This window comes from Coenobita brevimanus, chromosome 109, assembly GCF_032717465.1.
Source record: "Coenobita brevimanus isolate Jiangsu-jjx chromosome 109, ASM3271746v2, whole genome shotgun sequence".
NCBI lineage: Eukaryota > Metazoa > Arthropoda > Malacostraca > Decapoda > Coenobitidae > Coenobita > Coenobita brevimanus.
Genome location: NC_137062.1, coordinates 33,421,945 through 33,434,444, shown reverse-complemented (window position 1 = coordinate 33,434,444; position 12,500 = coordinate 33,421,945). Strand labels below are relative to the sequence as shown.

General features: G+C 42.8%; 1 protein-coding gene across 1 annotated transcript in view; it reads left to right on the top strand.

Annotated features, from left to right (window-relative positions):
- The window catches only part of LOC145417178 (mitochondrial enolase superfamily member 1-like), a 26,107-nt gene extending 14,939 nt beyond the window's left edge, over window positions 1–11,168 (top strand). Inside the window, exons 8-10 of the mRNA XM_080285956.1 lie at window positions 6,328–6,499; window positions 8,005–8,186; window positions 10,922–11,168. Coding sequence (XP_080142082.1) covers window positions 6,328–6,499; window positions 8,005–8,186; window positions 10,922–11,089 — 522 coding nt within the window. The 3' untranslated portion in view covers window positions 11,090–11,168. The remainder of the gene's footprint in view (window positions 1–6,327; window positions 6,500–8,004; window positions 8,187–10,921) is intronic.
- Window positions 11,169–12,500: the final 1,332 nt, after the last annotated feature.

Genomic DNA, 12,500 nt, shown 5'->3' with positions numbered 1-12,500 from the left:
GTAGATAGATGAATGGATGGATGGACGGATAGATAGATATAGATAGATATACAGATAGATAGATAGACATAGATAGACAGATAGATAGATAGATAGATGGAAGGACAGACGGAAGATAAATAAATGTATGAAAGGAAGAATGAAAGAATGAATGTACAGACAGACAGACAGACAGATAGACAGACAGACAGACAGCAATGACCTCCCCTGACCTCACAAATAAGCCAAAATAATTTAGTAATAATAAATATAATAATGTCATTTTTCGAAATTGCATGTGCTTTGGTAATTATTTTTTGGGTGTAATATATATATAAAGGTGTTTAGCTTCATTAGTTACCTGTCTATCTATTTATCTATCTAGGTGTCTGTCTGTCTGTCTGTCTGTCTGTCTACCAACCTACTTACCTACATACCTACCTACCTATCTGTCTGTCTAACCGTCTATCTATCTATCTAAATTAATATAACGGAAGCGAGAATGATTTGGAAATGCATTTGCGAGATCATATATATATTCTTATCTTTATTATTTTAGCAGGTACGGAAATCTGGTGTTAGGGGGGTTTCAAGAATACTCCCCCAGTATCCCTGCTTGTCGTACGAGGCGACTAAAAGGGTTGGTGGTGGGTTAGTGCCCCACCCCGTAAAAAGAACTAACTAAAAAAGCAAATAAAGCGCCTCGGACCCGGACGGACCATACGTTGACGACTAAGGAACGGACAAAGGACATTCTGAGGGTAGGAACGTGGAATGTGAGAGGAGTGAATGATGAAGTGAAAGAGAGAGAGATTGTTCAGGTGCTTGAGGATGCAAAAGTGGATATATGTGGATTGACTGAAACTAAATGGAAAGGTGAAAGGGTGAGAGAATGGGAATACGGTGTAGGTATATGTGCGGGAGTCAGTGAGAATGAGAGGGCAAGAGAGGGAGTATGTCTGATGATAAGTAAGAAGTGGAAGGAGAATATAAGAGAGTATGGAACAGTGGGTGCAAGAATTGTATGGGTGAGGATGAAAGTAGGTATACAGGCGTGGGCGATTGTATGTGTGTATGTCCCGACAGAGGACCGAGTGGCAAGAGTGAAAGATGAGTTTTGGGCGAGAGTAGAGGCATGTATGGACAAGTTTGAGAGGAGCGAGAGAGTGTTGTTGATTGGAGACATGAATGGCAAAGTTGGGAATGTACGAGTGGATGGAGTGGTTGGTCAGTGGGGTGTGCCAGCTGAAGTAGATGGGAATGGTAGTGCTTTGGTGGACATCTGTGCTGGTAAGGGGTTGGCAATAGCCAACACCTACTTTCGTCATAAGATGATTCACCGGTATACATGGAGAGTAATGAGGAGGATGGATGGTGAACTTGTTGAACGAAAGGCAATGATAGACTACGTGTGTGTGGATGAGCGAATGAGAAGACAAGTGTTGGATGCAAGGGTGTGGAGAGGGTGGGGGAATGGAGTCTCGGACCATCATTTAGTGATGGCCAAGGTAGAGCTGCAGAGAAAGTGGTTGAAGAGACGAAGGGGAAGACAGGAGGAAGCAGCTCCTGTGAGAAGAATGGAGAAATTGCAAGATAGTGAGAAAAGGACAGAGTATAAGAGCATAGTGGAAGAAAGATTGGGAAGGTATGAGCTAGAGCAGATGGAAGGGGTGGAAGACGTATGTAAGATATTCACGGAAGAGATAAGCGCAGCGTGTGAGGCGGTTTGTGGAGTGAGGAGGAGATGCAAGGGTGTGCAAGGGACAGCATGGTGGAATGATGAGGTGAAACGAGCTGTGGAACAAAAGAAGAAGGCATATGGTGAATGGTTGGCGAGTAGAGATAGGGGAGAAGATGAGAGAGAGAAGAGAGAGGTATATGTGAGCAGGAGAAGGGAGGTTAAGAGACTGGTGAAGGAGAGTAAGAAGAAAGTGGATGAAGAGTTTGGGAGGAATCTGAGTGTGAAATGGAGGGAAAGTAAGAAATTGTTTTGGAAGGAGGTAAAGAAAGTAAGGCAGTGTGAAAGGGGAAATAGTAGGGGAGTGAAAGATAGGAATAATAGATTGTTGGTGGAGAAGAGAGAGAAATTGAGGAGATGGAAGGAGCACTTTGAGGATTTGTTGAATGTAGAGAGTGACAGCAGTGTGAGTATAAGTGGTTGGGGAATGGCTGGGAGAAGAAGAGATGAGAGGAGGGAGGAAGAGATCAGTAGGTCGGAAGTAGTGGAAGCGATGAAGAAGATTAAGCTGGGAAAGGCCCCAGGAATTGATGGAGTGTGTGGTGAAATGCTTAGGTATGGGGGTGAGATTGTTGTTAAGTGGATATGGAAGTTGTGTAGATTGGCTTGGGAAGAGGGAAGGGTTCCAGAGGACTGGAAATCAGGTATAATTGTTCCTCTGTACAAAGGAAAAGGGGAGAGAGAAGTATGTGGTAACCATAGGGGTATTTGCCTTCTTAGTGTGACTGGTAAAATATATGGTAGAATACTCATTGATAGGGTTAGGCATATGACAGAGGAGCTAGTTGGAGAAGAACAAGGGGGATTTAGGAAGGGAAAAGGGTGTGTAGATCAGATATTTGTTCTAAGATGTTTAGTGGAGAAGTATCTAGAGAAGGGAAGGAAAGTGTATGCTGCCTTCATGGACTTGGAGAAAGCTTATGACAGAATAGATAGGCAAGGTATGTGGAAGGTATTAAGAATATATGGAGTGGAGGGGAAATTGTTGAGTGCTGTGAAGAGTATGTACGAGGGAGCTAGGGCTACGGTGCGAGTGGATGGTGAGCTGAGTGAGTTCTTTGATCTCAATGTGGGACTGAAACAGGGGTGTGTGATGTCTCCATGGCTGTTTAATATATATATGGATGGGGTTGTAAAGGAAGTGCAAGGTAGGGCAGTGGATGTGGGGGTGGCTCTAATGAATGAGGGTGAGATTTGGAAGCTTCCGGTGTTGCTCTTTGCTGATGATACAGTATTGTTGAGTGAAGATGAATGGGAGTTGCAAGGTTTGGTGAATGAATTTGGGACAGTGTGTAGGAGGAGGAAGCTGAAAGTTAATGTAAACAAAAGTAAAGTTATGGTGTTTGAGAGGAATGAAGTCACAGAGTGTGCAGTAAGGTTGGATGGTGAGGATATGGAGAGTGTGAGTGCATTCAAGTACTTGGGTAGTGTGATGAGTAAGGATGGAACTTTGGGGGATGAAGTACATGAAAGGGTACAGCAGGGAAGAAAGGTTGTTGGTACACTGAAAGCATTGATGAGAAATAGGGAGGTGAGTATGGAAGTTAAGAAGTCACTGCATGATGGTATTGTGATCCCTACCCTGACGTATGGAAGCGAGGCGTGGACCTTGCAAGAGGGGAACAAGTCAAGAGTGAGAGCAGTGGAAATGAGTTACTTGAAAGGAGCATGTGGAGTGACGTGGAGGGACAGGTTGACGAATGAAGAAGTGAAGGAACGTTGTGGGGTAGATGTGGATGTGGTTGAAAAGATTAGGAGAAATACACTGAGGTGGTTTGGACATGTGGAGAGAATGGAGAATGAAAGACTGACTAAGAGGGTGTATGTAGGTGAGGTGGAGGGAGGGAGAGGGAGGGGTAGACCGAGGATGAGGTGGAGGGATGGAGTTGAGAGGTATATGAGGGAGGGGGGGGTGAGTCGGGGGGAGGGGAGCCAAATGGTGGGCGACAGCGACTTGGAGGCGTTTTGTCTGCGGCCACCCTTTGCGGGATTAGGGCGTCGGGCTATAGATAGAGAGATAGATAGATTATTATTTTTTTTTATAGAGTTCAATTGTAAGAAATATTTGAAAAAGGTCATCATCATCATCATCATCCAGACCTCTTCTCGCATCAAATAATAATAATAATAACAATAATAATAATAATAATAATTACAATTTCCCCCATCTTTCCTGTCACTTTTTATTATTATTCTTTCCTTTACAGGTGGCTTTACACTGAGTGACAAGCCTAATGGTTCCCTGTAAGGCAGGAAACCATTTACAACGCTGGGTGGTAACCATATAACCAACCCATACGAGTTGCCTACGTGTCAACAAATGGGTTGGCGGAGGGTTAGTGCCCCTCCCCGTAAAACAACTAACTCAAAGACAAACGGCCACCCCTTATGGGATTATGGCGTCTGGCTATAGATAGATAAAGAGATATACAGATAGATAATATAGTTTAACTCGGACCCATATACAACTCGGCTTCTTATCAGTCAGTGGTAGAATACACTGTTGAGATATTTATCAGTAACTTAAAATACAATATCAGGTATAATATTCAGTAAAAATCTCTATAATAAAATGCAGACACGAAAGTTTGCCCAAAAATTAAATACCGAAAAAGCATCGATCGGTGTAAACTAGTAATGTATCGGATATCGCCTCCGTCTCCGCCTCCGCCTCTGTCTCCGTCTGTCTCCGCCTCCGTCTCCGTCTCCGCCTCCGCCTGCGCCTCCGTCTCCGTCTCCGCCTGCGCCTCCGTCTCCGCCTCCGCAGTGAAAATATTGTCCGCATTACTATCCGCGTCCGCGTCTGCAGACAACAAAAGCTCCGCATCATTATCCGCCACCGCGTTTTCAGATAATAAAAGCTCCGCATAATAATCTGCCTCCGCGTCAAAGAACCGCAGAGGTTGCTGATCTCCACTCATCCAATATTTCTCCTTTATCTATCTATCTATCTATTGCCAGACGCCATAATCCCATAAGGGGGTGGCCATTTGACTCTGAGTTATTTGTTTTACAGGGAGGGGCACTAACCCTCCACCAACCCACTTGTTGACACGTAGGGAGCAAGTATGGTTTGGTTATATGGTTACCACCCAGCGTTGTAAATGGTTTCTTGGCTTACAGGAAACCATTTGGCTTGTCATTCAATGTAAGGCCACCTGTAACGGAAAGAAAAGCAATAAGAAGTGACAGGAAAGATGGGAGAAATAGGAAGAGAGGAGGGCAGACACAGAAAAAGAATGATAAAGACTAAGGAAGAAGTAGGCAGCACTACATCAAGTGAGTGGATGATGGTCGCCATCACTCCTTTCTCTTTTTGTCATAATTCTTTCTCTCTCCTTTTCATCCACAACTTTCCTCTCCGTTCCTCTCACCTACCAGTCCCTCTTCCTCTCTGTTTTCTTCTCTATTAGCTCTCTTCTTCCCTCCGTCTCACGTTGTTCCACCTCTCTCTCTCTCTCTCTCTCTCTCTCTCTCTCTCTCTTTATCTCTATCTTTCTATCTATCTATCTATGTCGTAATAGTTACATGTACTATGTTAATATATAAGCATATCTGGACTAAAGCCAATACTATTTCATACTCTGGTAACGGTGTACACTTAAGTGTGGCTGAAACTCGTCACTTTATACTGCATAAATGTACTGTAATATGCGTGAAAAAAAAAAAAAAAAAAAAATCCGCGTCCGCATCCGCAACCGCAGACATGGAGGTAAAAATAATCTGCAGTTGTGTCCGCGTCCGCAAAAATTAATATCTTAACCTCCGCAGTTTTATCCGCAGCAGCATTTTATGAGAAACATATATCCGCCTCCGCCGAGCTCTAAAATTTGGTATCCGATATAGCGCTCGTGTAAACAGTCAGCCTTAATCCAGTTTCCCGCCAAAAATGGTTCGCGTCAAAGTGCTCTCTGCCAAAATTTGTACGCTTAAAACATATCCTCGCCAAAAACTATATGAGTAAAACATGTCTCCGCCAAAAATTGTACGCTTAAAACTGGTCTCTGTTCCAAAATGCTCCAAACGAAGCGATATCCCCCAGCGGAGACGGGACATATAAACAAGAAAGAACCCTATTTGCTGGCGACACTGTTGTTTACATAAGCGAAGCCCGGGTCCCTCTGTCGGCATAAATTGAAAGGTCGCTTATACTCCTAGTTCTTTGTTCTTTGGCGGTCTCTTTGTTGTGTTTTGATGTTTTTCTTGTATTTATTTTTTTCCTTTGAGTGTTGGTTTCTCCTGTTCTCCTTTTTGATTGATTTTTGAGTACCGTTCTTGCACACTCGAAGTTTTTGTCGTTTCTCCTACCCATTTTCTTTGTTATTTAAATCTCTCGTCTTGTTATTGTTTTCATCCTTTTATATTTTATTCTGGTGGTGCAAAGAGACGCCTTCACGTGATGGCACTGATATGGCAGGGCGATGGAGCTACTCGGTTATACAAGCGTCCCTAAACTCCCTGCCTATCCCCAAGAGGAGAATGGTGGCCTGCAAGGAAAGGACAAGTGCAGCCTGCAGTCTACTGGGTTCACGCCAAGATGAGCCTAAGGTTACTACTACTACTCTGTCTGTCTCTCCAGTCTCTCTAATCGTCTCTCCATCTCTCCACAGGCTCTCAGACCTCTAGGAATAGGTGTGGCGACTGGTGAGATGTGTCAGAATCGTGTAATCTTCAAGCAACTACTCCAGGCCAAGGCAATAGATTACTGCCAGATAGATGCATGCAGGCTGGGGGGAGTGAACGAGATTTTGGCAGTCTATCTGATGGCCAAGAAGTTCCATGGTAAGATAGATAGATAGACAGATAGATAGACAGATGGATAGATAAACAGATAGATGGGTAGGTAGATATGTGGACAGATGATGGATGGATAGACAGACAGACAGATAGATGAATGGATGTATAGATAGATAGATGGATGGATAGATAGATGGACTGATAGAGTGAGAGATAGATGGATGGAAGGATAGGTAGGTAGGTAGATAAACAGATAAACAGATGGATGGATTGATAGATAGATAGACAGATAGATCTCACATACTTGGCAGTTTTCTAGGTATTTCGTCCTTATTATTAGGAGAGAGAGAGAGAGAGAGAGAGAATGTTTTAACCTTTGCCCTCCCTCCACCTCCTCCTCCTCATCATCATCATCACCTATTTCCTCCTCCTCCTATCATCATCATCATCATCACCTATTTCCTCCTCCTCCTCCTATCATCATCATCATCATCACCTATTTCCTCCTCCTCCTCCTATCATCATCATCATCATCACCTATTTCCTCCTCCTCCTCCTCCTCCTCATCATCATCATCATCATCATCATCCTCTGTTGTGAATGCGTTTGCCAGCGTCTTGAAACAGGAAAAGGAATATATATGTATGGCGAGGAGAAACTGCCCCCTCTCTCTCTCTCTCTCTGTTTTAGTCTGTCTGTCTCTCTCTCTCTCTCGGCAGCTAAATCAATGTTGGATCCAAGAGTGTCTGACATAATGTAAGTCTTGTAAATCATTATTATTCTAAGTTTTAATTTAAGAGTCATATTCTCACAATGCTCTCTCTCTCTCTCTCTCTCTCTCTCTCTCTCTCTCTCTCTCTCTATTTCTCTCCCTAAATATTTTTATATCTCCCTTTTCATCTCTCCTCTCCATCTCATTCTCTCCCTCATTCCTTCTCTACTCCTCTCCCTTCCTCCCTCCATCCCTCGCTTGATTTACCTGCCTGTCTCTCTCTCTCTCTCTCTCACCTGTCTAATCAACCTCTCCCCTCCCCTAGACTAACTTATGATCACTATTTCTTACCTGTCCTTCCCACTCTCTCTCTCTCTCTCTCTCTCTCACTCTCTCACACACACACACACACACACGAGCCTCAAATTTACCTTCCTCCTACCATATGTCCTAATTTCACACGTGTCCATTTAACACCTGTCCGTTTAACACCTGTCCCTTTAACACCTCTCCATTTAACACCTCTCCATTTAACACCTGTCCCTTTAAAACCTCTCCATTTAACACCCCTCCATTTCACACCCGTCCCTTTAACCCGTGTCCCTTTAACACCTGTCCCATTAACACCACTCCTTTTAACATCCGTCCCTTTAAAACCTCTCCCTTTAACACCTCTCCATTTAACCTCCATCCCTTTAACACCTCTCCATTTAACCTCCGTCCCTTTAACACCTCTCCATTTAACCCCTGTCCCTTTAACACCCGTCCCTTTAACACCTCTCCGTTTAACACCTGTCCCTTTAACACCCCTCCATTTAACACCTACACCCCCCTGCAGTGCCCGTGTGCCCCCATGCCGGTGGTGTGGGGCTATGTGAGATGGTTCAGCACCTTCAGATATGGGATTACATTAGCGTCTCAGCCAGCACAAAGGACAGGATCGTAGAGTACGTGGCCCATCTTCAGGAGCACTTTAAGCATCCCAGAAAGGTGAACCACTGCCACTACCTCGCTCCTAAGGTGGGTTGATGCTCAGGTTAACTTAAATTGATCCTTCCTGTCCTTCATCTTAATCTCACTGTCCTGCCTCTCTCCTTGATCTTAATCTCATCGTCCTACCTCTTTCCTTCATCTTAATCTCATCCTCCTGCCTTCACCTGCCTCATCCTTCTTTCTCTTGATCTTAATTTCAGCTTCCTTCCTCTTAATCTCATCCTCCCTCCTCTTCCTTCATCCTAATCCCATCTTTTCCCCTTTCTTACGATCTCTGCCTATTGTGGTTGCATGAACTTCGATTAAGTGAAAAGTCTCCTTGGTTACTAGTCAAATTTTTCCTTCTAGGTTATACTTGGATTTCTATTGAACTGAAAGGAGTTAGAGATCTTTTGCCATGTTAAAATAAACCTACTATAGTTAGATTTGGACCAAGACTACATGTATGACTCATAACACACACACACACACACACACACACACACACACACAAATAGGCGTTATTGTAGTGATGGGTTACCTCTCTCTTTCTCTCTCTCTCTCTTTCTCTCCTCCTGTTCCTCTCACTCATTTACCATCCTTCCCTCGTCTCTCCCTTTCTCTCTTCTCTCCTTAGCTCAGAATATCTCCACCTCTCTCTCTCTCTCTCTCCTCCTGTTCCTCTCACTCATTCACCATCCTTCCCTCGTCTCTCCCTTTCTCTCTTCTCTCCTTAGCTCAGAATATCTCCACCTCTCTCTCTCTCTCTCTCTCTCTCTCTCTCTCTCTCTCTCTCAAAAATATAGCCACAGAAAACGGGCAATTAAGGTAAACTCAACCATACCTCATTTTTTTGAGTCTGCCTTTTGACATCTCGAAAAAAAAGTAAAAATAAAAATAGTAATAAAAACCTAGGCATATATTTGAATTTACCCCATGTAATTTTGAGGCCGGATCTACCTTTTTTCCATTAGTAGAAGTAGACAGGTAGATTTTTTATATATGAAAGGGCGTTCTGAAAATTTTTAAATCACGTCAAAAAATGAGAGGATGATTTGAGAGGGGATTACAGTGGGATGGGAAGAGGGGTGTAGCTGTCTATCTATCTGTCTGTATCTATCTGTATTTATCTATTTATCTTTGTATTTATCTATCTGTGCAATTTGTTCATACAGAGTGTCTTCATCTCTCTCTCTCTCTCTCTCTCTCTCTTAGCCTTTTAATATGTCTGTCGACCTCTCTCTCTCTCTCTCTCTCACACACACACACACACACACACACACACACACACACACACACACACACACACCTTCCCCCAGCCTACTCAGAAATTCATCTAAGCATCTCCCAAGCCCATTTCCTCCTAAGGCAAGACATCTAAAAGGAATTATTCAGAAAGTGTACAGATCTTGAGACAAAAATGGTAGATGGCTTTTTAACATGATATTTCCTTGTTTTTCTTGTGTGTGTGTGTGTGTGTGTGTGTGTGTGTGTGTGTGTATAGATGGCTTTTTAACACGATTTTTCCTTGATTTTCTTGTGTGTGTGTGTGTGTGTGTGTGTGTGTGTGTGTGTGTGTGTGTGTGTGTGTGTGTTGCTCCCTCAATGATGTTAGGGCACACAGAGAGCGCATACCTCCCATCACGGCCATTACATTTATAATCTACTGCTCAAATTTATCTTTCCCGCCAGACTAATACTTTTACGGTCTCACAAAGTCAATTAATTCTACGGTCCTAGTCTGCTCCATTTCACAATCCCAGAGAGTGCGTACCTCCTCCAACGCCAATAAAGTTTTTTTTAGTTTATTCCCGCACCCTGATTCGTATCCATCTCAAAATCTAATCAACTCTTCCATGACCCACTGCCCACCTATCCAACAAATTGCATTGAAATCTGATGACAACTTTTTGAGATATCTTGCATACTGACAAACAGACAGGGTTGAATACATAACATCTCAGAGCTTGAAGACGCTAAAGGGGATGGTCATGCTCAGGTGCTCTGCCGTCACTCTCTCTCTCTCTCTCTCCTTCTGTTCCTTTTACTCATCATCCCTCCCTCGTCTCTCTTTCTCCTTAGCTCAGCCCTCACTCTTATTTATACAAGGGGGCCATTTTCTCCCTCTCTCTCTCTCTCTCTCTCTCTCTCCTGTTCCTCTCGCTCATTCTCTCTCTCTCCTCCTGTTCCTCTCACTCATTCATCATCCTTCCCTCGTCTCTCCCTCTCTTCTCTCCTTAGCTTAGAATATCTCCACCTCTCTCTCTCTCTCTCTCATTCCTTATTCAACACACAGAATGAAGGAACTCTGTCCACTACAGTACAAGTATCTTTTCAACTTAAAACACACACACACACACACACACACACATACATTTTTTCTCTCTCTCTCTCTCTCTTTAAATCTATCTATGCTGCTTCATTTATACATTAACTGACAGTTAACCTAATAACAAAAACAAAATAAAGCCTAATTCATACCAACTTATCCTACCCTAATCTACCCACACCCTCCCTAATCTAACCACACCTACCTAATATAACTTACACAATTTAACCCAATCCACCCCACCCCATCCCAACCTAACCCAACTCATTCCAACCTAATCAACCCAACCCACCCCATCCCATTCCAACCTAATCCAACCCAACCCAACCCACCCTAACCTAACCCAACTCAACCCAACCTAACTTAACCCAACCTAACCTAACCTAACCCAACCCAACCCAACCTAACCTACCCTAACTCAACCTAACCCAACCCAATCTCTCTCTCTCCTCAGGTGGCAGGGTACAGCGTGGAAATGTGGGAAGAGAGTCTGCTGGCGTATGAATTTCCGTATGGTTCTCAGTGGAAGAAGCTGTTTACTGAGGGGAAGTACAAGGACCCACGCACGTCACCCCCTCCGTACGTAGAGCACAGACTCAAAGGAAGCATCACACAGCGCTAGAGAGAGTGTGTGAGAGAGGGGCAGTGATGTGGAGTGGGGAGATGCAGTGTTTGAGTGTGTGTGTGTGAGAGGGTGGAAAAAGGGGAAGTGTGTGTGTGTGTGTGTGTGTGTGTGTGTGTGTGTGTGTGTGAGAGAGAGAGAGAGAGAGAGAGAGAGAGAGAGAGAGAGAGAGAGAGAGAGAGAGAGAGAGAGAGAGAATCCAGATATATAGATAATAACAGATACAAGTAAATCACTCTTATTTCTCCTCATCTCTACCACTTCAGGCTGATGACGTGATTTCTCTTATACTTATCTCCAGACGATTTTCCTCAGCTCAGGGGAGACGTTAAGATAGCGATGAGAGATAAAGATAAAAGAGAGATAGAGATAAGATGAGGGATAAAAGATGAAAGGTAGGATGAGAGATAAGATTAAAGATAAGATTAAATATAAGAAAAAACAAAAAAGATAAAAGATGAGAAATAAGATAAGAGATAATTAAAAACAAAGATAAAAGATGAGAGATAAGATTAAAGATAAAAATAAAGATACAAGATAAGATTAAAGATAGAATTAAAGATACAAGTTAAAAGATAAGAATAACGTTACAAGATATAAGATAACATTAAAGATGAAAGATAAGATAATAGATAAGCTGAATCAAATCGTCTGTACGTAAAATTAAATCAAATGATAATAATAATGATGTATTAATAGGGGTGTCAATAATAAATGTATTAAAATGTATTATGAAAAATGAATGAACATTTATGCATGTATTATAGATTTTGTGAAATGAATAAAATCGATGTATTAAAGGAAGATTTGTGTTTATATATATACAGTATATTGATTATTGTGGCCCATCAAAAATGAAAACAAACAAACCAGAACAAGATGAAATTTTCCAAGGACAATTTTGATAAACACTTGGCACAGCCATTGCCTACCAGACGCCGAGCTATAAAGGGACCTTGAGGTCAAGGTCACTGATGTTGTGCATGTCACCTTAGGTCATCACAGTCTATCAGTCCACCAAGTTTGGTGGCTCCAGCTTTAATCCTTCATGGAAAATTAGCTGACATCCGCAATATCCGGAAAAGTGCCAATGTTTGACCCCCGGCGATCTCAGAGAATAATCCAGCGATTGGAAGCCTACTCCTTTCCGCACTGCGTCCGCCTTAAGGCTATATTGGTGTCAAATTTCAGCTGCTGGCTTAAGCGGTTCTTGAGATAGCGTGGCTGACTCACTGTTCTGTGTTGCCGATAATAGCCGGAGATCCGGTGGACGGATTGTAGTAGTAGTAGTAGTAGTAGTAGTAGTAGTAGTAATAATAATAATAATAATAATAATAATAATAATAATAATAATAATAATAAAAACAATATAACTTCGCACAGGGAAGTGGGAAGTTTTAATTAAACTGTG